We start from the raw sequence: 27,547 nt of genomic DNA on the forward strand, positions 1-27,547 counted from the left end.
CTTTTGATCCTGCCTGAGGAAGTGATCCCACTTTTTAGGAAACACTAGTCTAGTTGAATAGGCAACATGATACTCAAATTTTGAAAATGCGCAAGGGGCAAAGCTATACTTAGGGAGAGGCCCTACCGGTTTTTAAAGAATAAATATTAAACCTGAGCTATAAAAATCTATGTACTTTCAGAAATGAATTTTATGTGCTATACATATTGGGAGTACTGTGCTGACCTTAACTTTTTTTCTCCCTTTAGAATATGGTATCAAGTTTTCGAGTTTCTGAACTACAAGTGTTGTTGGGCTTTGCTGGACGTAATAAAAGTGGGCGCAAACATGACCTCCTGATGAGGGCACTGCATTTATTGAAGAGTGGCTGCAGCCCAGCAGTTCAAATTAAAATCCGAGAGCTTTATAGGCGTCGGTACCCAAGGACTATTGAAAGTCTGTCTGACTTGTCACCTATAAAACCTTCAGTTTTCAATTTGGATAGTAGCTCCTCTCCTGTGGAACCTGACTTGGCTGTTGCTGGAATCCACCCACTACCTTCTACTTCAGTCACCCCTCAATCCCCTTCGTCGCCTGTTGGTTCTGTGCTGCTTCAAGACACTAAGCCTCACTTTGAGATGCAGCAACCATCACCTCCAATTCCACCTGTCCATCCTGATGTTCAGCTAAAAAGCCTCCCATTTTATGATGTGCTTGATGTTCTCATTAAACCTACAAGTTTAGGTAAGTGTTTGCTTAATTTAAGACTGACTAAAGCAACCATCATTTTGATCATTACATCTGATCAGAAAATCCAGATCCATAAAATAGTGAGCTTCCCAAATTAGACATTTGTATAGAGGTCAATATTTCCACTTTGTAAAGACAGTAAATGCTGCTTGGCATTTTATAAATTGCTCTAATTTCCACTCTCAGAAGCAATAATGTTCTTTACCTGCAGCCAAGTGACATTCAAAATCATGGTTCTTTTCTGCCTTTCAAAATACTAAAGAAATTACTTCCTATATGATCTTTGCAGCAAAATGTACCTATGATCAGTATAAGCAAGGAGAAACCTACAAGGGCCAGTAGAAAATGGATTTTGGAAAATAACTTTTGATCCTTGTGTGTGATCACAAATTGCGCTGTCACATTGCTAGAAGGAAGTTGTCAAGGCTAGCAAACTGTCCTCCAGCTACAGAAAATTTGAGATGTTTGTTTTCAGGGTAGGGTCTGAAGAGCCTAGCTCTTCCATAATGAATCTGACATTATACCAAATGAGTGAAGTAGATTTAATCATTTGATGAATGTTGGTTGTCAACAATCATTTCTGCACCTTACCTGTTATTGACTGAGGCTATGGCTACACTTGCAGAGTTTTTGCGCTGTCCGTTTCACCAGTGATAGGGAACCTGTAAAAGAAAAGTGCCGGTTTGTGTTCTCACTTACTTCCACAGGCATCAGATCGTGTTCACATTTGCAGCACTTCCATCGCCGATGAGAGCAGCGCACTGAGGGGAACTATCCCACAGTGCAGCTCTCTCCATTTTGAGGCTAGGCCTTGTGGGAAAGGGGGGTGATCGCGGGGCATCCTGGGTCCCTGCACAGCCTCCTCTCCCCAAACACTGATCAGCTCCAGTGGCTCAGCACGGCTCTAAGCAGGGGATCGTTTGCTCCGATAAGTGAGCGCTTGCCAAGAAAACAGGAAGGGGAATTTCAAAGTTCCCGGGACTTTACAGGGGGAGGGTCGGATGTCTGTTTACCTGGCAGCAGAGCTGCTCGCCAGAGTGGTCACCTTAGACACTGGGATATCCTCAGGACGCTAAAAGCTGTGTGAACAGGAAGAACGTGTCTTCACTTGCGTATCACCAGTAAGAACTGTACGCATCTCGTGGAAGTGGTTTTCTGTTTGCGGTGAAACTTTCACCGCAAAAAGTCATTGGCAAGTGTAGATGCTCTGGCGGTTTTTGCATGGAAAAAGGGACTTTTTGTGCTTTAAATGGCAAGTGTAGACATGCCGTGACTGTTTTTATTGGAGTACAGAATAGAGCTGTTGTGTGCACTACGGCAATTTGAAGTCCTGCTTATCCTCAGGCCCAGATTTTAAAGGTATTTAGGCCTTGGTGCACTCAGTGTTGCAATGCTTATGTGATTTTAGGGGCCTAAATCTCATTTTCAAAAGTGATCTAGTCCAAGGCTCTAAGTGCCTAGATCACTTTTGAAAATGAGATTTAGGCTCCTAAATGATATAGGCGTTGCAACGCTGAGTGCACTAAGGCTTAAATACCTTCAAAATCTGGGTCTAAATTCAGCTCCTTGAAAACATAATATTGTATCTTTGTGAATGTTGGTTTCTGCTTCTCCCGCGGGGGGGCCCCCCCCAGTTCAGTTTGTTGCATCACATTTAATATTCATGCCTCTAAGACTGCACATAAGGTGGTCTCTACCTCTATCTTTGCTCTCATTTTCCGTCACGCTCCCTGCTTATTGTGGGGATTTTTCTTTTCCTAATTATTTTCTTTTTTTCCCCTCCCCTCTTCTGTACCTGCCCCCATGACTAGGATAGACTATTTTGTCATTCGTTAGTTGCTCCCTCTTTCCTTAAAACCCATTTCTTCACGCAATCTTTTATAAGTGATCCCTATACTCTCTCTCTCAATTGAACTTAATCTTTTGAATTGTAAACTCCACAAGGCAAGGATTGTATCATTTTCTGGTTTTGTACAGTACCAAGCACGCTGGTGCTGAGCGAGTGATATAACAACTAGGGCTGTCGATTAATCCGTTAACTCATACAATTAACTTAAAAAAAAAAAAATAATTGCGATTAATTGCAGTTTTAATCAAACTGTTAAACAATAGAATACCAATTGAAATTTATTAAATATTAGTGAATGGTTTTTCAACATTTTCAAATATATTGATTTCAATTACAACACAGAATACAAAGTGTACAGTGCTCACTTTATATTATATTTGATTACAAATATTTGCACTGTAAAAATAAAAAATAGTATTTTTTAATTCAGCTCATACAAGTACTATAGTGCAATCTCTAGCGTGAAAGTGCAATTTACAAATGTAGATTTTTGTTATGTTACAGAACTGCACTCAAAAACAAAACAATGTAAAACTCTAGAGCCTACAAGTCCACTCAGTCCTACTTCTTGTTCAGCCAATCGCTCAGACAAACAAGTTTGTTTACATTTACAGGAGATAATGCTGCCCGCTTCTTATTTACAATGTCACCTGACTGAGAACAGGCGTTAACATGGCACCTTTGTAGCCAGCATTGCATGGTATTTACGTGTCATACATGCTAAACATTAATATGCCCCTTCATGCTTTGGCCACCATTCCAGAGGACATGCTTCTATGCTGTTGATGCTCGTTTAAAAAAAAAAATGCATTAAATTTGTGATTGAACTCATTGGGGGGAGAATTGCATGTCTCTGCTCCTTTTTTTTTTTTTTTTAACAACCTGCATTCTAACATATACTTCATGTTTATAGCAGTCTTGGATGATGATCCAGCACATGTTGTTTGTTTTAACAACACTTTCATTGCAGATTTGACAAAACACAAAGAAGGTAACAATGTGAGATTTCTAAAGATAGTGACAGCACTTGACCCAAGGTTTAAAAATCTGAAGTGCCTTCCAAAATCTGAGGGAGGAGGTGTGGAGTGTGCTTTCAGAAGTCTTAAAAGAGCAACACTCCGATGCAGAAACTCTAAAACGTGAACCACCAATACAGAAAATCAACCTTCTGCTGGTGGCATCTGACTCAGATGATGAAAATGAACATGTACTGCTTTGGATCGTTATCGAGCAGAGCCTATCATCAGCATGGTTGCACGTCCTCTGGAGTGGTGGTTGAAGCATGAAGGGACATATGAATCTTTACCGCATCTGACACGTAAATATCTTGTGAAACTGGCTACAACAGTGTCATGTGAACACCTGTTCTCCCTTTCAGGTGACATTGTAAACAAGAAGCAGGCAGCATTATCTCCCGCAAATGTGAACAAACTTGTTTGTCTGAGCAATTGGCTGAACAAGAAGTAGGACTGAGTGGACTTCTAGGCTCTAAAGTTTTACATTGTTTGTTTTATTTTTGAATTCGGGGCGGGGGGGGGGGGGGGAGGTCATACATAAATCTACATTTTGTAACTTCAACTTTCATGATAAAGAGATTCCACTACAGTACTTGTGTTAGGTGAATAGAAAAATACTATTTCTTTTGTTTTTTACAGTGTAAATATTTGTAATAAAAATAAATATAAAGTGAGTGCTGTACACTTTGTAATTGAAATCAATATATTTGAAAATGTAGAAAACATCCAAAAATATTTAAATAAATGGTATTCTCTTATTGTTTAACTGTGATTAATGACGCGATTAATCGCAGTAAATTTTTTTTAAATCGCTTTACAGCCCTAATAATAACTGTGTGTCTTATTTGGCTTGTTAATTTTTCAGAGCTGTGAACATGTCTTAATGATATAATAAATTATTGATGGTAAGTAATGGCTTGTTCCATTAGTGTGAATAACTACCACAGTTAGATCTTCAGCATGATCGTGTTCAACTGGCAAACTTTTTGGAAAAATACTTCTATATGGATACAGAATTACTTTAAACAAGGATGCAAGTGTAATCCAACTATTTATATATCCCTATAGCATGCTTTATTGGGTTACTACTAACCAGGTAGTCTAACGCAGTTTCTTCGTGTATTGGTACAGCCTGGAAGAGAGTAGTGCACCTGTCTTGGTTTTAGCCAGTGGCTAGATCTGGTTTTGGAAACATTTTAGATGTTCCAGATCTTGGGGTTGGTTTGTATGGTAGTATGTGTAATTTTTCTGGGTTGGTTTGTTTTTGAGGAGGAAGGTAGAAAACCTGTATGAATTTTTTTAAATTCTCCCCAATATTTCAACCAGCTCTGGCAGCGTCTGTATCTTCCAGGGTGCACAGCATGCTGTAAGTGAGTTTGCTGACAGAGAAATGTGAGGCAATGAACACACTAAGTGTTTTTGTTTTTTTGAATCTACATCAATGTAAACTGTTTCTCTACAATGGCTATGATAAAAAGGAAACTGATTAGGTCTTGAAAATGACTTGATATTGAGTATTGCAAGCACTGAACCAAGAACAAACAAATCAACATACTGCAAGGAAGTTGTAATTGAGATTTGGTGGTTGTCAGTTTTTCTTTTAAATTAAGACATTTATTAAAATAAATTTTACTTAAAGTTTTGTGGATTGTTTATAAACAATCTACGTATATTACTATTCTTAAATGGCAGGGTACAGGATAACTGTTTTTTCACTGTTGTATATCATGAACCAAAAGTTGAAACTGGTCTGAAGTACTCTGGAAAATATGGCTGTATGTAGCAGGTACTCAAGCCATGGCTCAAATGAAAGTCCCCATGTGCTAGATTAAAGACAGAGGTCCTAGCCTTTGTATATTGGATGTTTATATACTGTGGTGTTGGGTGCCAATATAAGGACACAGATCATTAACAAGGAAAAAAGAACATAAGAATGGCCATACTGGATCAGACCAATGGTCTTCTCTAACTCAGTATCCGGTCTTCTGACAGTGGCCACTACCAGATATTTGAGGGAATGAAGAAAGAGGCAATTATTGAGTGATCCATCCCTAGTCATCCAGTCCCAGCTTCTGGCAGTCAGAGGCTTAGGGACACTGGAGCATGGGGTTGCATCCCTTACCATCTTGGTTAATAGTCGTTGATGGACCTATCCTCCATAGAATAACCTAGTTATTCTTTTGGCCTTCACAGCATCCCCTGGCAATGAGGTTTATAGGTTGACTGTGAGTTGTGCCAAGTACTTCCTTTATGTTTGTTTAAAACCTGCTGCCTATTAATTTCATTGGGTGACCCCTGGTTCTTGTGTTGTGTTATGTGAAGTGGTAAATAACACTTTCTTATTCACTTTCTCTAATCCGTTCATGATTTTTTCAGACCTCTATCAGGCCTCTTCTCTCTCTCTCTCTCTCTTCCCCTCCCTCTCTCCCCCCGGTTCTCTTTCCTAAGCTGAATTGTCCCAGTCTTTTTAATCTCTCCTTGTATGGAAGCAGTTCCATACCCCTGATCATTTTTGTTGCCCTTCTCTGTACCTTTTTAAATTCTAGTATGTCTCTTTTGCAATGGGATGGCCAGAACTACATGCAGTATTCAAGGGGGGGTGTACTATGGATTTATATAGTGGCATTATATTTTCTCTTATGTATCCATTTCCTAATGGACTCTAACAAGGACCACTTTTGCTTTTATAATACTAATGTCAATTAGTAGAGTCAGCATAGGAAACCTTCCCAAAGAGATCTGGGGTCAAATTTTGATATACATGTGCATGGCTTGTTGGCGGGGATAGCATTTTCCTTACAGAATTCAGTAGGTTTTCTTTAAAAGATGACTAATATTGGAGTGAAATTTCACTTAGTTTTTTGCATCTGTATGCCCTTGAAAACAATGAAAGTGAAACCATATCCTGCAACTGCAATGAGATATGGCATCCCAGCTCTATGTTTTGAGAGCAATGCTAGTTAAGTACCTCTCTATCTTCTAGTGGTATTGAAGCTTCATTTTGTTGTTAGTATTTCTGTAGGGCGTTTAAATTTTAAAAGTACTGTGCATTGTGCCTCTAGTGATCTCCACTTTCGGGTGGCTTGTGGAGCTGTTTTTGTTTTAGTCATAATGAAACACTTAATTTTGATTTAGGGATATTCTTTTGTAGCCAAGTGCAGATTTCATATAGGATTTTTAGAAGGTTTCTTTACCATATAAAGTAACAGAAAAGCTCCTGGTTCATGCTTATTTAATCTGTTGCAGGTATTTATTTGTAAAAGTAACTGATAGTCTTGACAGATAACGTTAAATTAGACAGAGTATAGAACCAAACAGCAAAGTTTCCTTAAATGATTATTACAGTGGGAACGACCGGTAATATGGGGAGACTTGATAAAAATTAATGCTAAAACTAGGAAGAGGAAATGGACAGGTATTCCCACCTTGAGAAGCTGGCCACAATATAAAAGCATAATTGTGCTACATGTTTGCATTCCTGAAGAAATTAAACCCTTCTCCTTGTTCCCTACCGGGTATCATGGTTATGAAGTCACTTTTTAAAAAATGTGTTCAGCTGCAATATTTTTCAGCCTTTCAAAGCCATAAGCATCCTCAAGGATGGGGTGAGATGGGCCAGTAAGACCCTCTCCATTAACTTGCAAATTGTGAAGAGGAGTGATATCGGGCAGTTGTTGGCAGCATCATTTGTTGGCTTCCCACGTTTGAAGAGGGCAATGACTATCACTTCATGACAGCTTTTTAGGCTTGTCACCTGCTAAGTATTACTAGCTATCTTTTAAGAGTTCTCAAGGTGAATAACGCTGCTGATAATCTATCAAGAAACTCATGCTGCAAACTGCAAGATGTAACATTCATGGTTATGAACTCATTGCTACTGTGAATGATGTTAAGTGTGGCCTGGGCATGGTCTTAAAGATGTCTCAGTCCTGGGGGACCTCAAGACCATGGGAATTTCTGTTGCTGCAGTAAGAGCTTGGACAACTGACCGTAATGAATGATTGCAGACCTCCAAATCTTGAATGGCTGAAGCCTGTACTACCATTCTCTCCCCTCTCCTTCCCCCCCCCCCCCCCAAATTTGGCTTTGTACTTTGGTGACTTAAATAGCTACCACTCACAATAGGGCTATAGCAGACATGATGCAGTTGGTGGACCTCATTTGCAGATGTCTACCTTCTTTGTTTAAGTTCAAAATCAGGGACTTTTTGCTCTAGCAGATAGAACACTGAACACAAACCGGACCTCTGCTTTCTGATGAAAGACAATAGTGGTTTTCCTCTGAAAGCTTCACGAACAGTGCTTGGAAACTTTTTGCTTGCAGCCAACACTGCTCTGCTATTCTGCATGTCAGTTTAGCTGTGCATTGCATATGCCACAGTAATTATAGAAAGGATACACCATATCTGGTCAGTCCCAGGAATCTCTGACCACCTTGTTTATCTTTTTACCAAAGGTGCTGTGAAACATGTTCCTCACAGCTATCGCATGGTCTATGCTTCTTGCTGGCAGCTGAAGAGTATGAGAAGAGCTATGATCTGGGCACAGCAAAAGCACTAATAGTCATTGAACTCTGCATGCCTGAAAAGATGGAACAAAATAATGGAGGGTCTTCACTATGCTTATTCTAGTAGTAAAGCCTGGGCACTACTCTGTGAGCTTGAAGTCACTGACCTGGGAAAAACACTGTCAACCAAAAGTGACAGCCAATGCTATCACCTCACCCTCCTTTGTAATTCAAAAACCAAAACTGACCTGTTTGGCTAGACAGAAGGTTTAGAAAGAGCTCTTTCTAAACATCCAACAAAGTTCTGCCACTTCACCTATATATCCCCGTATTGCATAGTAGAAGAAATCAAGGGTCTTGTAGCCACTAAAAAAGGAAAAGCTGCTCGCAAGGATAGCATTTATCCTGAATTCCTGAAGAATTTGGTGTCAAATGATGAGCATGGTTGGCAAATGTATCCACTGCCATACGTTCAATAGTAGAACAGTCATAGGTGGTTTCAGCTGGTGTCCATGTTAGAGTAAGGCTGTACAAGTGATTTTGGGCGGTGGGGAGGAACATCACCACTCTTACTTAGCAGATGTGTTCTCTGTGCATGTTCTGATTTAATAGAAGTCAATAGAAGTGTTTTACTTCTGTTAGCCTTGCACAATTGTCAATGAGTGCAAGAATTTTGTCTGATGAATTATTACCAGTGATGATGCAGAAGTCAAGAATGTTGCTTGACGTTTAGCTCCCAGGCTGTTTGCAGGACTGACCAGAAAAACACTTAAAAAAATTAAAAAATAAAAATAAAATTTGTAAACCAGGCATGCTTGAGCTAGAGTTTTATTGAGAGAGAGTGAACCCTTAAAACGCCATTTTTACTGTCAGTTTGAATGAAGTGCACATCAAGTTCTACAAATGAATATTTAGAGATTGGCTACAGCCAAGACCTAAACAGGGCTTTACTTGGTGTAATTAGTTCCATATGAGGTTTTTTACATGAAATATATCTAGATAATTAACTACTGATTTGTGTGTGTGAGAGAGAGAACTGTTTTTAAAATAAAAACAGACTTGGATTATGCACAATCCCATTTAGTAGACCCAGGAAGGCTCTTGAGACCAAGAACAAACAACTCACTGTGTGTATTTGAGAATTAGGGATTTGGAGGGTAAATAGACTCTTATGGTTGAGCAGCTAAGGAGTATAGTTATTCCCATATGACTTTTTGAAGGGATGAGTAGTTCATATATTTGCATACTAGCAATATAATGGTTTTTTTATCTTAAAAAACCAAACCGCACATAGGCAAGAGTATTACATTAGCCTTTCCAAATGATCATGAGTTTTACCAGCTCAGGCCCAAAAAAATACCTACAGGCCCCACCATTAACTCCCCTTCTGCATAGCAAGAAAAACTTGTAATATTTTCTGGATCCTGACCTTTCCCACAATCTGAGATTTCTGGACTACTCCCTTCTTTAAATACTGGCAGCCCAGGCTTTTCGATGAGGCTCAGAGTCTTGGCCATGCCCCTTCTGCTCTTTCCCCAAATTCTCTGCCTCCAATGGTACAATCAATGTGGCAGTTCAGTGCTTCCAAGTTGCCTGTTGCAATCCTAGTTTTTATAGGCAATTTTTGGAGCCATAATGGCAAAATCTCTAAACCTTCACCCACTCTTCTCTGCTTTTAAGAGATGAAAATGTCATGGGCCTTTTCTCACTGACAGGGAGGACAAATGGAGAGTCCCTTGACTTGTCAACAAGTCTGAACATTCTACAGGCCATTATCTTCTGATCCCACTGAGGATTACCAAAAGAAACTACACCATCTGCTCAAGAAACTCCCTGAAAAAGCACAGGAACAGATCTGTACAGACACATGCCTAGGACCCCGACCAAGGGTATTCTATTTGCTACCCAAGATCCATAAACCTGGAAATCCTGGACACCCCGCCCCCCCCATCATCTCAGGCATTGGCACTCTAACAGCAGGATTGTCTGGCTATGTGGACTCTCTCCTCAGGCCCTACGCTACCAGCACTCCCAGCTATCTTCGAGACACCACTGACTTCCTGAGGAAACTACAATCCATTGGTGATCTTCCATTCTGGCCACTATGGATGTAGAAGCTCTCTACGCCAACATTCCACACAAAGATGGACTACAAGCTATCCGAAACAGTATCCCCAATAATGTCACAGCAAACCTGGTGGCTGAACTTTGTGACTTTGTCCTCACCCACAATTATTTCACTTTTGGGGACAATATATACCTTCAAGTCAGCGGCACTGCTATGGGTATCCGCATGGCCCCACAGTATGCCAACATTTTTTATGGCTGACTTAGAACAATGCTTCCTTAGCTCTCGTCCCCTAACACCCCTACTCTACTTGCGCTACATTGATGACATCTTCATCATCTGGACCCATGGAAAAGAAGCCCTTGAGGAATTCCACCATCAACTTCAGCCTAGACCAATCCACACAAGCGGTCCATTTCCTGGACACTACTGTGCTAATAAGCGATGGTCACATAAACACCATCCTATACCGAAAACCTACTGACCGCTATACTTACCTACATGCCTCCAGCTTCCATCCAGGACACCCCACACGATCCATTATCTACAGCCAAGCTCTAAGATACATTTGTTCCAATCCCTCAGACAGAGACAAACGCCTACAAGATCTCTATCAAGCATTCTTAAAACTACAGTACCCACCTGCTGAGGTGAAAAAACAGATTGACAGAGCCAGAAACAGTACCCAGAAGTCACCTACTACAGGACAGGCCCAACAAAGAAAAGAACAGAACACCACTAGCTGTCCCCTTCAGCCCCCAACTAAAACCTCTCCAGCGCATCATCAAAGATCTACAACCTATCCTGAAAGATGATCCCTCACTCTCTCAGATCTTGGGAGACAGACCAGTCCTCACTTACAGACAGCCCCCCAACCTGAAGCAAATACTCCTCAGCAACCACACAACAAAAATACTAACCCAGGAACCTATCCTTGCAACAAAGCCCGATGCCAACTCTGGCCTCATATTTATTCAAATGACACCATCATTAGCCACGCCATCAGGGGCTCGTTCACCTGCACATCTACCAATGTGATATATGCCATCATGTGCTAGCAGTGCCTCTCTACCATGTACATTGGCCAAACCGGACAGTCTCTACGCAAAAGAATAAATGGACACACATCTGACATCAGGAATCATAACATTCAAAAACCAGTAGGAGAACACTTCAACCTCTCTGGTCACTCAGTAACAGACTTTAAAGGTGGCAATTTTGCAACAGAAAAGCTTCAAAAACAGACTCCAACGAGAAACTGCTGAGCTTGAATTAATCTGCAAACTAGATACCATTAACTTGGGTTTGAATAGAGACTGAGTGTGGCTGGGTCATTACACACATTGAATCTATTTCCCCATGTTAAGTATCCTCACACCTTGTCAAGTGTCTAAAATGGGCCATCTTGATTAGCTCTACAAAAGTGGTTTTTTTTTTTTTTTTCTCTCCCGCTGATAATAGCTCATCTTATTAGCCTCGTACAGCTACTTCCACTTTCTTATGGTGTGTGTGTGTGTGTGTGTGTGTGTGTGTGGATATACACATACATACATACATACATACATACATTTAAAAAAAACCTCTTCTTACCATATGTTCCATTCTTTGCTGTAGCCCACGAAAGCTTATGCTCAAATAAATTTGTTAGTCTCTAAGGTGCCACAAGTACTCCTGTTCTTTTTGCGGATACAGACTATGGCCTTGGCTACACTTGCAGATGTACAGTGCTGTGAGTTAAACCTGACTTCGTGCAGCTGAGTAGGGAAAGCGCTGCAGTCTGTCCACACTGACAGTTGCCCAGCGCACTGTCCTGGCCACATTTGCGGCAATTGCAGCGCTATTGGGAGCGGTGCATTATGGTCAGCTATCCCACAGAGCACCTCTTCCCATTCTGGCGCCGTGGGTTGTGGGAAGGGGGTGTGGGTGGGGGGCATTCTGGGTCCTGTCCCAACACCCCGTGATGCATCGCTTCGCATCCCAGAAATCCCTTTGTTTTCGTTCACCTTTGGTGCCATCTTTCAATGGTTTCTGTGCAGCGCGATCTGTCTGCGGGAAATGGAGCCCGAACTGCTGAGGCGTATGCTGACTTATCTCGCCAGCACGTCACGTTTGGGTGTCGAACTATTCCTTAAGATCCAAAGTGAGAGTGAGGAGTCTGATGATGCTATCGAGTTGCATAACGCGTATGACACGAAATTGCTTGTGGCATTCATGGACATGCTGAGCACCGTGGAACGCCGCTTTTGGGCTCGGGAAACAAGCACCGAGTGGTGGGATCACATCGTCATGGAAGTCTGGGATGACAAGCAGTGGCTGCCGAACTTTTGGATGAGAAAAGACATTTTCATGGGACTGTGTGAGGAGCTTGCCCCCACCCTGCAGCGCAAGGACACAAGATTGAGAGCTGCCCTGCCAGTGGAGAAGCAGGTGGCTATTGCAATTTGGAAGCTGGCAACTCCAGACAGCTACCGGTCGGTCGCAAACCACTTTGGAGTGGGAAAGTCGACCGTTGGAATCGTGTTGATGCAATTTTGCAAGGCCATTAAGCACATCCTACTCAGAAGAACCGCGACTCTGGGTAACGTGCAGGAAATGGTGGATGGCTTTGCACAAATGGGGTTCCCCAACTGTGTAGGCGCGATAGATGGGACGCACATTACTATTCTGGCACCACCCCACCTAGGATCCGAGTACGTTAATCGGAAGGAGTATTTCTCTATGGTTCTCCAGGCGCTTGTGGATCACTGTGGGCATTTCATTGGCATTAACACAGGGTAGCCCAGAAAGGTGCATGACACACGCATCTTTCGGAACACTTGGCTGTTCAGGAAGATGCAGGCCGGGACTTTTTTCCCCGAGTGGAAGATCACAGGGGAAGTTGAAATGCCCATTGTGATCCTTGGAGATCCCGCTTACCGTTAATGCCGTGGCTCATGAAAGCAGGGAGCCTTGACAGCAGCCGAATGACTGTGGAGTGTGCCTTTGGCCGTTTAAAGGCCCGCTGGCAATCTCTGTATGGGAAGCTGGACTTGGCCGAAAACAGCATCCCCGCGGTTATATCGGCGTGCTGTGCCCTCCATAATATTTGTGAAGGGAAGGGTGAAAGCTTCACTCAGGTATGGACCTCTGAGGTTCAACACCTGGAGGCTGAATTTGCACAGCCAGAGAGCAGGGCTATTACAGGGGCCAAACGCCGGGGTGCAAGGATTAGGGATGCCTTGAGGGAGCAATTTGAGGCTGAAAACCAGCAGTGATACTTGGTGCCCTGCATGGGAGTGAAGTGCAGTAGTGCCAATCTTTAGGAATCAGTGTTTGCTAAGCAGACTTGCAGTGCCTGTTTATTTCCTGGGCTAAGGAGTCTTTTACTTTATGCAATAATAAAGAATGTTTTCAAAGCCAAAAAATCCATTTATTAAAAAGAAACAAGGGGGTGGAGTGGGGAACAGTACAATCACAGATTCGCGTATGTCCTGTCTGGTGTGCTGTGCAGTGAGTGCTATACTGCATGGTGATGGGGGTTGAGTGCAGAGGGTAAGAGTCGTGGTTTTCAGGGCTGGGTGGTGAATGTACTGGTGTTGGAGGCAGCAGGTGGCGTGAAGAACCTAGAAGTTGGGGAAAGTGGGTTGGAGGTGACAGTGGGGCACAACGGAAAGAGTTTTGGGACAAGAGCTGTAGGGGGAGGGGGGTGGCGTTTATGGTACTGCTCCTCTTTTTGCATGGCTACCAGCTCCTGGATAGCGTCTGCTTGGTGCTCCAGGATGTTATGAGCCTATCAGTGCTTTGCTGCCGGTGCGCGGTGCTTTGCCGCCGGTGCGCTGCGTTTTCCTGGCGGATCCTGCTTTCTCTCTCCCTCCAGTTCTGTGCTTTCTCATTCTCTTTAATAGATTGCCGCATCACTTCTTGCAGCATGTCTTCTTTGCTTTTTCGCGGTCTCTTCCTGAGTCTTTGCAGTCTCTGAGCAGGCAATAAGAGGGACGGCTGAGGTCTCAAGGTTGATGCAGCTGTATAGGCAAAATGCAATATTTAACAGAGGCAGCATTCATTATACCAGACAGAGTAATGATTCCCCCTGCACTTAAGGAGTAGAAAACACACAGGATCTACGCAATAGCATAATTTTCCCGTCCGAAACAGAGCGCACATATCTCACGGGAGCCTCAAAATGGTGAGTAAGGGGGACTGATTGTTTCAGGGCTGCACTGTCCTCTGGGTTTCTGTGCCTTGGGGAGAGCCAACAGCTTCAGGGGGCACCTACACTGAACACTATCCCAACATTTTCCACAGGAGTTCGTCCTGGACGATATCTCGCTGCTGAGGGTGACCTGGGAAGCAAGGGAGGGTCTTTTACTGCAATGCGCCTTCCGCCCTGGTCCATGTGCAGCTTGCCTGTGTGCAGCAGTGGTCCGTCCGTCCCCCCTCACCCCCCCGTCGCGGCACAGTGGTGCGGACACGTTAGCCTGGCTGGGACAAGGACCACGGTGGCTCTCCCGATAAACCTGCGCAAGCGCATTGCACATATTCTGGATGAGACATTCGAGGAGATTACCGAGGCCAATTACCGCAATGTGATAAACCATATCAATGCACTATTCCGCATCTAGGCATGAATGCCTAACCCTCCTCTCCCAAAGAGCCCGCACCGAAAAAATTCCTTCCCGAAAAAAACCCCCGCTTACCGGGAACCTGCTCTTCTGTTTGTCCTCCACCAAGTACCGGCCGCTGCGACTGGCTACCTTCCTCCTGGCTAGAGAAGAGCTCCTGGCTGCATGCCTCCAGGGATTCCGGGGTGTCTCCAACCGGCCCACCACCATCACTCCCATTTTCCTCCTCCTCCTCCCTTCCCCCCACCCCCCACCACCCCCTCCCAAGCTCTGAAGTGTCCATGGTGGTGCTCAGAGTGGAGGTGGGGTTAACCCCAAGTATCGCATCCAGCTCTTTGGCCTGGTCCACACTAACCCCCCACTTCGGACTAAGGTACGCAAATTCAGCTACGTTAATAACGTAGCTGAATTCGAAGTACCTTAGTCCGAACTTACCGCGGGTCCAGACGCGGCAGGCAGGCTCCCCCGTCGATGCCGCGTACTCCTCTCGCTGAGCTGGAGTACTGGCGTCGACGGCGAGCACTTCTGGGATCGATCCGGGATCGATTTATCGCGTGTAGACAAGACGCGATAAATCAATCCCAGAAGATAGATCGCTTACATCCGGACCAGGATATACGTACCCTTTGTAGAATCGGCAGGTTGTGGGGGGAGCACCCGAGCGGCCGTTTGCATTGTGGGCTTTGTGGTAGGCACTCCGCAGCTCCTTCACTTTAATCCTGCATTGCAGGGCGTCCCGGTCATGGCCCCTTTCCATCATGTCCTTTGATACCTTCCCGAAGGTATCGTAATTCCTACGGCTGGAGCGCAGCTGGGACTGGACAGCTTCCTCCCCCCAAACACTGATGAGGTCAGCAACTCGCCATTGTTCCATGCTGGGGCTTGCTTGGCGTGTGGAGGCATGGTCACCTGGAAAGATTAGCTGATAGCACTCCACGCCACGCCAGGCTGAGCAAACAGGAAGGGGATTTTTAAAATTCCCGGGGAATGTAAAGGGTGGGTCACATGGTTGGTTACCTGAGGCCAGGGCAGTAGTTTGAACTGATGACCGGAGTGGCTAGAACAGGCATTGTGGGATACTGCCGAATAATTCTGGAGGCCATTCACAGCGCATTGGGTGGCCACACTGGCACCGTAGCGCTGCAGCGACAGCGCAATACTTGCTGTTCCTCTCGGAGAGGTGGAGTACATGCAGCGCTGCAACCACAGAGATACAGCGCTGCAAATGCCTTGCTAGTGTGGACGGGGAGTGAGTTACAGCGCTGGGGGTGGCTTTACAGCGCTGTAACTTGCAAGTGTAGCCAAGGCCTCACACGGATGCTACCCTGAAACCTAGTATTATGGGTGCGATTGGTCCCAGAAAAGAAATAAAGTAACACATTTTACACCCTGTTCTCATGTTAAAATAATTACCATCACAAATGGCCAAGTAGGCGTCTGTAAAAGGATTCTACCATTAGTCTGATTTCCTCCCTGCCTCCTTAAATATTCACAAGGGGGATCCCCAGGCACGTTTAGGCCTTGTCTACACTACAAAGTTTTGTTGGCAAAAGTTATGCCTCTTTAATTAAAGCACTTTAATTCAAAAGTGCTGTGGCATGTCCACACTAGTTCCTTGTGTCACCAGAGTGCATCCACACTAACAGCTCTTGCATCGACAGAGAGCAGTGCACTGTGGGTAGCTATCCCACTGTGCAACTAGCTGCAGGGTGCTTTGGGAAGGGTTTGCAATGCCTCATGGGGCAGGTACAATGTCACATGACAGATTTCTCAGTCACATGTTCCAGGCATCCCAGTAGATTGTCAGCCACTTTTCAACTGAAGTGTGTGGGGGGGAGGGAGAGGAGAGTGGTGTGTCTGGGACAGGGGAGACAGCAGGCTGACTGACCTATCCTGAGGCAGGGGGAGGGGGACACCCCCCCCCCCACGCCATTCCCCCCTGCTCCGCACAGCAGTCTCTCCAAGTCTCTTCCACTCTGCCTGCCTGGGGTTCTGTGATTCACTCCGAATTCTCCGACCGCTTCCTCAGCTGCTGGGAGCGGCATCCTGAGCAGCTCTGTGAGCTCTCCCTGCTGAGGAATGTCAAAGCAGCACAGCAGTTGTTTCCTTCCTCTCTCTCTCTCTCTCTCTCTCTCTCTCTCTCTCCCCCCCCCCCCCCCCCCCCCCCCCCCCCCCCCGTTCCTAGTGCAGGATAGAACAGGAGCATTCCACATTAATGATTTGCTCTTTGTTCCCCAAAGGGAGCTGCACACTCAGCTGTCAAATGCTTCCTGGAGCTTTCAAAGGGGAGGGGTGTGTGCCTGCAGGGCAGTGGAGTTCAAAACCGTGAACAGAGAGGTCACGGCAGGCATTGTGGGATACTGGTGGAACTGGAAGCCAGTTATGTCGACAAAACAACTGATGCTTTGTCATTTTAACTTTGCCACAAAATGCTTTATGCCTCTCGTTGAGGTGGTTTTATTTTGTCAGCAAAACAGCAGTGTTTTGCCGCCAAAAGTAGCTTTGTAGTGTGTGCACGCCGCCCCTGTGTTGTCGGCAAAAGACAGCTTTTGCTGACAAAACTTTGTAGTGTAGGCAAAGTCATCGTATAGATGGTTTTCTTTAGCATTGAGGTCTGGTACTTTCCAAAGGTGTAACTTCCTTCACCGCTCCTGGGATTAAAGCAGTTTTCCAGTGAATCGTTATTCTCCATCTGGCCAATAACAGCTTGTGCACATGCTTGTCTGAGAACTACTTACTGTAATATCTCAAACTCTACTTCTTATATTTTTATGAGGATATGTGGGAGGAAATGCAGGGTTGCTGTTTGCTTTGCATGTTTGCCTGACACCCAGCGAAAATTTTGGAACACTTCAACTCTGTATAATCCCTTGTAAAATCTAGGAATAAAATAAACCTAGCTTTCCAAGCTTCTGAAGAAGGCAAAAATGTCATTTTAGTATTAAGTGTAATTTTCATATTAAGCTATCTGACTGTAATTGAATGATTCATATCCATTCCTCATTGACAAATGCATGTAATCAACAGCAACTCCATTATTATGTGACCTTTGTTTTGTCCAAGAAAGCAGAGTTGTGGACTCTTCTATTAACTCACCACCCTTGCAATCATTTGGACTTTTGTTAGTGGACCATTCTGTTTTAAAGCTGCTTTGCATGTCTTCTCTCAGTACAGAGCAGTATTCAGAGGTTCCAAGAGAAGTTTTTTATCTTTGCTTTAACACCTCAGCAAGTCAGAGAAATCTGCATTTCCAGGTAAGAGGGAGTGCCTGGCATTTATTTGTGAGCATGTGTCAAATCACTGCTTTTGCAAAGTTGCAGGGGAGTTTCAGAAAAATCTTCCTTCACATCTCTTTGCCTGTGGAACAATCTTTCAAGTGAAGTGGTGGGTGGGAGCCTATTATTCAGTACACCTAAAACTAGTGTTTGTACAAACACATAATGGTTATGTTGGGGAACAATCCTGCATCATCAGGGAGTTAGATAAGAAAATGAGACCTGATTAATTGAAATCAAATAGCCTTCATGGCTGCTGCAAGAGTGGCAGACTGTTTTCTTCCCCATGTTCCCTGGTTGCTGGTAGGGATGTAAAATATTAAGCGGTTAACGCGTAAGTAGTAGTCTAACCGTTAACCCCCACAACCGTTAGCCCCATGCGTGTGGGTCTTGACCAGGTTCTGGCAAGAGGTGATTATGGCAACCAGGAAAGGGTGGGCATCATCCCCGTCTTAAAGGGGCCGGGTCGATATTAACACTCTAGCCCAGCAGGGTTTTCTCCCCGGGGGGTTCGCGGGGAGGAGGGGGCACGGCCAGCCGGGCAGGGTGTACACGTTTGGCCACGGGGGTTGGCAGGGGCTGTGGGCCCCGTCAGGGGGGTAGAGTCATCCCTGGCTTCTCCCTGTGCCATTGGAAGGGGTTTGGCTGCAGAGGTGGTCAGCACGCTGGTAAGGGAAGCTGCTGCTGGCATGGCATGGAGTGTATGCGGAGGCCACATTGGGACAACTAGGTACCTGCCCCCCCCCTCCCTTTTCCTGGGTACTGAGGATGCGAGGGAGGTGCTGGGCCCCCTCAACTGCCCTAGGCTCTCCTGGCTAGGCCTGTTGTGTCACCCCCAGTATGAGCTCAGCTGCCCTTCCCATCTGTCAGGGGCAAGGGGGGGAGGGGAGATGCGCCATCCTCGGAACAGAGGTCCTGCCTGAAATGGAGAGAGGCCTGCATGTGAGGCCCGAATTGGTTAACTGTTTAATCTATTAAATAGGTTATCTTTTTAAACAATACTTGCATCACTAATTGCTGGGGTGGGAGGCTGCTTCTACCCTCTATCCTTGTTTGTCAGTGGAATGCAGTAGGGAGGACTTCCTTCGGGCTGGCTTCCCCCCTCAGGTGGTGTCAGATTTTTTTTCCTCCCCTCTCTCTACCCAACCTCCTTGGAGTCCCAAGACCTGGCTGGAGGGAAGGCACAGACCTAGTTTATCCTTTTAATACAAATAGATTGTTTTGGTTACAAGTGCTTTGTTCTTGTACTACATGGGTAGTGTAGTAATGAGAAACTTAAGAGTCTTGAAAGTAACTAGAGATGTTGGAGCAGGTCTGTCCTTTTTTCCTATGTGATAGATTGGGGTGTGAGATTTTGTTTCCCCTCCGACCCCCGCCCCCTCCCTCTCTCTCAATAGACTCTCTTTTTTTTCTTTTCCCCCCAACAGGGACTTCTTGCCAGGGGGCAGGAGGGATTACACAGTCCAAGTTCAGCTAAGGTGATTAAAGGTTTTTCTTACATTAAGTTTGTACTTCATTATTTTAATTCAAGTATATTTTAACATATATAAATAGTTTTCTGAGTGCAACGTCACTTAAAAATGAAATTTCTCTTTTGGAAATAGGTTATGCCTAGCAGAGACTAGCTGCCCTCAAGAAGATAACTATCCTAATAGTTTGTGCATTAAAGTAAATGGGAAGTTATTTCCATTGCCGGTAAGTTATTGAAATTCTATTCAATATGTAGCTTTTGCTGATTAGTTTGCTTAAAGTCTAAAGTGGGGGAGAAAAAGGGTCTGACTCTTTTTAAAAATTTGCTCACAAATTTATGTCTAATTTGCCTGTGTAGTTACTGATCTGTACATCGGGCATTTGCAGGCACTGATGATCACTAAGATACCAATGCTAATATTTAGCATTTTACACGTTAAAAGTACTATGTAGATATTAATTATTTCGGTCCATTTGTGACAAAGATAAATTGCAGCATAAAGATTCTTCTTAAATAGCTGTGGGGATATAGCAATATTCACGGTGAGGATGAAGGACAGACACATTCTAGGGCTTCAAACATTGCCAATAGTGGTGGAGCCAAACAACCGTAGGGAACTTTTTGCAGAATCTCCCTAGCACAGAGAAGGCTAATGTGAGACTCATTTCTATGGGCAGGTATTTTCATAACAATTAACATTTGGGCAAGGTTGTGACTCGTATGCACTAGAACTCTGAAGCTTGAGGGTAGATGAAAAGGGAGGAGAACTTTACCCATTTACAGGTAATCTTTGTACAGCTCTGTAAAGCTGTACAGAACTTTTCTATATTGATAACAGTTTCAGGACAGAGCATGTAACTTGATGCGTACCCAGTCACTAGAGGGAAGTAAAGGTCTCTTTGCTAATGATTACAAGACGCTTATTGGGGTGGGAGAGAAGGGTAAGTAAGTAAATGATTTGTGATTGCAAAATACAAAAGGAGTGCCAAAAACTAACTTCAGAAAACAATATTTTTAACTTGGTATAAAAACTTCTGTTTTCCAAAAACCTTGTAATGGTGTCTCTTCAGTAGATTTCAGAGTACAGTCGGAGTTTGACCAGAGTACAGTCTAAAATTTTAGAGAAACACTTCTTTTCTTCCTTATTGCAGGGATATGCTCCACCACCAAAAAATGGGATTGAGCAGAAGCGACCTGGCCGCCCATTGAATATTACATCTCTAGTTAGATTATCATCAGCAGTGCCAAACCAGATCTCCATTTCTTGGGCATCTGAAATTGGAAAGGTAAACTATGTTCTTTGTAGTAGGAGAGTAACCTCACTCAGTATTACTCCTTTTCCCTCTTGATTGTTGCAGGCAAGAGATGTGCTAACATAAGTTGCCTGTACTCCTTCACTATAAAGATTTCAACTCTCTTCCCATCCAGTAGCTTGATTAATGACTATAGGAGAAATCCTGGTGCCATTGAAGTCAATGGCAAAACTCCAATGAGTTCAGCAGTGCCAGCATTTCACCTGAAACTTATTAAAGTAAAACAATAATGTAAAAGGCTTTAGAATTGCTTCAGAGAACAATTTTTTTATTTTTCACTGTTTGTAGTGAGATGAAGAAAAATGAGTAGTAATGAGAGGAACTTGCCATTTCCTAACTTGATGATATAGTTTGTGACAAAGAAAATGCTCTGTAGCATGAGTCTTCTATAGGCAGTTGGCCATTAAGATTAATAAGAGAAGTCCAGGGGCACAGGAGCAAACATTTTGAAAATGACCAGACGTGCCTTGTCTCCAGCCACCCTCATGCAGACATGTGTTTGAGTTTCCTATTTTCTACCTAAATGCTGTTCATTTAGAAGTAAAATTGGCTTCATAAAAACATTAATTTCACAATTAAGTTAATGTTTAAAATCAAATTTACACAAATTAAGAAGGAAGGTACTGTATATCTGGGGTCAGGCTTGGGTTATGCGGGATTACAAGTGTCGGTTACAGTGTTCATAATACACATACACATAGTACATAACCAGCATAGACCCAGATTGGGGTGTGGGAGTTTTTAAAATGTTACTACAACTGATGCTAAACATATCAAGCCATCTGCATAGCAACATGGATTGCTACAGATGCATCAATGCGGTATTCTGTCTGCATTGGTTGCCAAGGCTCCTTTGTGCAAGGTGCGAAGTACTCTGACACTGAAGCCTATGGGACTACTTATAAGATGTAATATAAGCACACGGTGAAGTGCTTTGCTAGATCCATGTCAGAGTGCTCAGCATCTTGCAGGATTGAGCCCTGAATTCAGTAGTCTGGTTCAGGGTCTCTGTCCTGAAATTGGAAACCTTTCATGGTATTGGACCCAGCTTCTGAGAGATCCCCTCTCCCTCAGTGATCATAACCTCCCACAATAGCTACATTCACCAGTGATACATCTGTTAACTGGTAGTGGAAGCCTTGTGAATGCAGAACTTTCACAGGAGCTGGATCTATATTGTGGAACTTGTGCCTGCAAGAGATAAGTGTGATCCAGACTGCTTTAGAACTCATTCAACACCCCCTCCACCCCCCCCCCCCCACACTTGGCTTCCAGGTAGACAACTTTTGTGCACTCAGATATAACTATTCCTCCAACAGGTTTCAAAGGAAGAAATGTTGTTTTCATTTCTATTTTTAAATACTTAGGAGTGTTTCTGTGTTTAAATAGGAGGCACTCTGATACTACAGTGATGGGAGCCATAAGACCATAGCTAAAAGGAAAGAAAACTGGCTATGAAGAACTGTAAACAAAGGGTTATAAGCAGCACATTTTGTTGGAGGGGAAGTGTCTAGTGGGGGTACTATAGTGTCTTAATCTTCATCAGTGATCTGAAAGAAGTGATAAGTGAGTTAATGAAACTCGCAGATGGTATGAATTAGGGAGCAGTGGTAAACACCAGTGAGGACCAAAAATTGCAAACTGAGATCTGATTTAGAAAATATAACCAAGGAAAAATAGACCAAAACAGATCAATAATGGAGAAACCTCAAAGTAGTAATGGTACAAGCGTACACCAGACTAGGCTTGATTTTGCCATATGACGATACAGTAGTAAATAGACCAATACCTTCCATATGTAGCAAAAAGTTATATCGTATCACAAGAAGGAAATAGGTGTGACCACACCTGAAATAGTGTGCTCTGTTCTGAGTTTGACCAAAAAGATGGTGACAAATTGGAGGGCGTTCAGAGGAGAGCATTTAAAGTTCTGAGGCCAAGAGTGCTTAATTTGCAGGAAGAGTGAGTTAAATATTGTTTCATTCATTTGAGTGACAGTTGTGTGGGATATGCCTTTTAACATTGACAGGGTGTAAATAACAAGAACAGGTGGAGGTGTTATTTGACGTAGTAAAAGGAAGTATAACTGGGAGTACAGGGTTGAAGGTAAGAAGGGGAAAACTTAGGTTAAATCGGGAAAAATTTCTGATGGTGAGATCTGTAGTACTGAGGAATAGTCTTTCAAGTGAAGTACTGGCATCCAGTTGTACCCCAATTTAGACTATACAAGATATTAACTGTATTATAGAGAACTATTGCACACTGGAGGGAGGATAGATTATTTAATTTTGTCTATCTGTACATTATTACTTTTTCCCAGAAGCAAACTCCCATCTTGAGCTCTGATCCACTCTACTACTGGTATTGGAGATGTCTAGACGTAATATTACTCTCCTGCAGTTGTTCACTTGGGAGCCTGCTAAAGACGTGGGAGAAAGTAATTGTGTTATTAGTCTGAAATGTGCACTAATAATGATTATGTGGGCAGGCATGTGCTTTTATATAAACAGTTTTATATTCTGTTTTGGGTCACATTTTGAGATACCTACCATAAAACTGCCAAACACATGACTTGACATCTGGCCAAGTTCTCTGTTGGTGTAAGAGGGTGGAACTTTATGAAGAGGTGCACTGTCTTGAACCAACTGTGATTTTATCCCACTGATTGCAATAGCTTCAGACTTTGGTCAGCAAACTAATAAATAGCTTTACTTAGGAAGAAATTCCATTTCTGCACCATCATTAATCTATAAAAATATTTCAAAAAGGTGTGACCATTTGTTTTGTTGAACTAACAGAAAATTGATTTACGTTTAATTCTGCTAGCATGGTTTATAATCTTACTGTATTGTGAGGTATGTCTGTTACTGCATGAAATAAAACTGGTTGTTTTTTGTTTGTTTTCAAATAAAAGGCAGGGAAACTCCCATCCTTAATCATATTTTTCTTCTTTTGTAGAATTACTCCATGTCTGTATATCTTGTTCGGCAGCTCACCTCAGCCATGCTTTTGCAGAGGTTAAAAATGAAAGGTATCAGAAACCCAGACCATTCCAGAGCACTAAGTAAGTTGGTTGAATTTTTCTACTTTTGTTGCTTTTTAATCTAGAATTGGTGAAAGGTACCAAATTTACAGCAGGCAGATTTACAGAAGTCTTCTATCTCCAGTAGAGAGAGAGAGTTTGCAATGCTTTTGCTCATTCCAGACCATGAGGGGAACACCTACTCAGTGTCTGGACTCTCTCCTGATATTGCTAAGAACACCTCTGCAGTGGTGGGCTGTAAAATGTAGCGCTTGTGTTGACATCAATATCCATTAATCTCTCCACATGTATGAGGTGCCGTTCACCTTCCTTGAAGTGTAAAGACTTTTTTGGAGGCCCCCTTCAAAGGTTGTATTTGATTCAGCCTATATATAGGTTAGGGCGCGCTCCTGCAAACACCATTGTGCCTAGTGCTAACTGCTGTGGGTTATCAGTGGGATTACTGTTGATGGCAGTGAGTACTCTGCCTGCCAGTGTTTGCAGGATTGGGCCTAAAACTAGGAAATCAATGCAAATTTGATACTTGCTGTAAGCAAATTTCCCAGCTTTTCAATTTAGACGACTTTACATGAAAATTAAGCAGTATATTAATGAGTATCATAGAATATCAGGGTTGGAAGGGACCTCAGGAGGTCATCTAGTCCAGTCCCCTGCTCAAAGCAGGACCAATTCCCAACTAAATCATCCCAGCCAGGGCTTTGTCAAGCCTGACCTTAAAAACCTCTAAGGAAGGAGATTCCACCACCTCCCTAGGTAACCCATTCCAGTGCTTCACCACCCTCCTAGTGAAAAAGCTTTTCCTAATATCCAACCTAAACCTCCCCCACTGCAACTTGAGACCATTACTCCTTGTTCTGTCATCTGGTACCACTGAGAACAGTCTAGATCCATCCTCTTTGGAACCCCCTTTCAGGTAGTTGAAAGAGGCTATCAAATCCCCCCTCATTCTTCTCTTCTGCAGACTAAACAATCCCAGTTCCCTCAGCCTCTCCTCATAAGTCATGTGATCAAGCCCCCTAATCATTGAGTATCTACTCAAACACCTGAGTGGCGAGAATGGCATTTTTAATAATGATTATGTAATGTAATTTAAATTGTGTTTTTCATTGTACTAGTTAAAGAAAAGCTGACGGCTGATCCTGATAGCGAAATTGCCACAACCAGTTTGCGGGTATCTCTGATGTGTCCTGTAAGTAAAGTTGTGAAGTATAATATGCAATTAAATTTTGGGGGGGAGGGGGGAAATCATTCTTTATTTTTGTTCATCTTAAATTCAAAGTTGGATTATTGTAAAAAGGGCCCACAACTCAGAACTTCGTAAAATAGCTTTTACTGTTAGAGGAATTTCTATAATATAGTAAGTGGTATTTTTTTTAAATACAAACAGTAGTCAACAAGTTAAAGCATAAAAGTGCTGTGAGAGCATCCAGTGCAATATACTTGATCATTTGTACCTCTCAAGATCTTTTAAACAGGAGAGGAGGTATTGTTATCCCCGTCCCCCACCCCCCTTTTTTTTAAGAGGGTGAAGCTGAGGCATTAAAAATTGACATGACTTGTCCAGAGTTTCTCTGCAGATAAATGGCAGAGCAGGGAATAGAGTTTAGATCCCCTCATTCAAATGTCCGTCCTACTATACCAAACTACCACCTTTTTATAAGAATAAGCCAACTCTTGACCACTTTGACACTGAATGTCATAAGACCTACAAATAACTTTGGGATTCTCTTTGAGCCTGTTTAGATTGAAATAATGCTGCAAGTCTGTAGTAGTGTAATCTTTTAACAAGAACAAGATGCCTGGGAGTCAAAACTCTTTTATTCCCAGCTCAGTTACAAATTTGTTTGTGTGACTGTGACCAGCTAAGTGATCTGCTTTGTTCTTCAGTTTACCCATATAAAGTGGGTATAATACCAATTCAGAAGTCAGACTTCACTAATCCGTATTCATAAAGCACGTTGAGATCCTGGGATAAAAGGTACAAAATATTATGAATGCTTCAAGCATTTTACTGTAACAAAATCATAGCAATAGAACACTGACATTGTGCTGGCCCTATCTGCTATTAAAAGGCCTCTGCTGGGCCTTGACATTTAGAGGCAAAACCAATGTCTCTGTGAATGACACAATCCTGTATTCTTTCTGCACATACAACTCCTGTTGATTTTGATAGGATTTATGGGCATACCAGGACCTTGGGATTGGGCATTTATTTACCAGCAGGAAACCATTCTTATCCTGTGACTGGTTTATTTCATTGTTATCTCCGAAAATGTATTTTGGTTCCCTCTTGTCTGTCATGCTGATATTTGTTTCTATTGCATCTCCTGCAGCTGGGAAAAATGAGACTGACAATCCCATGCCGTGCTGTTACCTGCACACATCTGCAATGTTTTGATGCTGCTCTTTACCTACAAATGAATGAAAAGAAGCCCACCTGGATTTGTCCTGTCTGTGACAAAAAGGCAGCTTATGAGAGTCTAATATTAGATGGGTAAGAGATTGAGTTTGTCATTTACCTTTTTTACAGTAGTTCTGTATCTTAGAATATGAATACAGCAAGTACAAACCTATGCTATGGTTTCAACATTGAGATTTGCAGTTTCTGGCTATCTTATTTCAATGTTAACTTATTTCCTTGAATATTCAGAGATATCAAGGCCAGAAGGGACCATTTATGATCATCTAAAATGACCTCCTACATAACACCAGACCATAGTGATCCTCGCCCACAGACAACCCGCCAACCTTAAGCATATTCTCACCAGCAACCACGCACCGCACCATAACAACTCTAACTCAGGAACCAACCCATGCAACAAACCTCAATGCCAACTCTGCCCACATATCTATACCAGCAACACCATCACAGGACCTAACCAGATCAGTCACAACATCTCAGGTTTGTTCACTTGCACGTCCACCAATGTAATATTACGCCATCATGTGCCAGCAATGCCCCTCTGCTATGTACATCGGCCAAACTGGACAATCCCTACCTAAAAGGATAAATGGACAAGCCAGATATTAGGAATGGCAATATACAAAAACCTGTGAGCAGTCTTTGTTTAATCCTGAGCTGATGGTGTCAAATTTGCAAATGAACTGGAGCTCAGCAGTTTCTCTTTGGAGTCTGGTCCTGAAGGTTTTTTTTGCTGTAAGATGGCTACCTTTACATCTGCTATTGTGTGGCCAGGGAGATTGAAGTGTTCTCATACAGGTTTTTGTATATTGCCATTCCTAATATCTGGCTTGTCCATTTATCCTTTTACGTAGGGATTGTCCAGTTTGGCCGATGTACATAGCAGAGGGGCATTGCTGGCACATGATGACGTAATATTACATTGGTGGACGTGCAAGTGAACGAACCGGAGATGTTGTGACTGATCTGGTTAGGTCCTGTGATGGTGTCGCTGGTATATACATGTGGGCAGAATTGGCATCGAGGTTGGTTGCATGGATTGGTTCCTGAGTTAGTTACTATGGTGCGGTGTATGGTTGCTGTTGAGAATATGCTTAAGGTTGGCAGGTTGTCTGTGGGCGAGGACTGGTCTGCCTCCCAAGGGCTGTGAAAGCGAGGGATCGTTGTCTGGGTTGTAGATCACTACTGATGCGTTGGAGAGGTTTAAGCTGAGGACTCTAGATGATGGCCAGTGGAGTTCTGTTTCTTTCTTTC

The 27,547-nt window shown here is 43.2% G+C and overlaps 1 protein-coding gene across 3 annotated transcripts in view; it reads left to right on the forward strand.

The window, feature by feature from the left end:
* The window catches only part of PIAS2 (protein inhibitor of activated STAT 2), a 53,042-nt gene that overhangs the window by 11,540 nt on the left and 13,955 nt on the right, over nt 1-27,547 (forward strand). For all 3 annotated transcript variants that reach the window (XM_054031287.1, XM_054031288.1, XM_054031289.1), the window contains exons 3-10: nt 249-723; nt 17,939-18,023; nt 19,472-19,522; nt 19,649-19,739; nt 20,667-20,801; nt 23,787-23,892; nt 24,987-25,060; nt 26,205-26,365. In XM_054031287.1, coding sequence (XP_053887262.1) covers nt 249-723; nt 17,939-18,023; nt 19,472-19,522; nt 19,649-19,739; nt 20,667-20,801; nt 23,787-23,892; nt 24,987-25,060; nt 26,205-26,365 — 1,178 coding nt within the window. The remainder of the gene's footprint in view (nt 1-248; nt 724-17,938; nt 18,024-19,471; nt 19,523-19,648; nt 19,740-20,666; nt 20,802-23,786; nt 23,893-24,986; nt 25,061-26,204; nt 26,366-27,547) is intronic.

This window comes from Malaclemys terrapin, chromosome 6 (genome assembly GCF_027887155.1).
Source record: "Malaclemys terrapin pileata isolate rMalTer1 chromosome 6, rMalTer1.hap1, whole genome shotgun sequence".
Taxonomy (NCBI): Eukaryota; Metazoa; Chordata; order Testudines; family Emydidae; genus Malaclemys; species Malaclemys terrapin.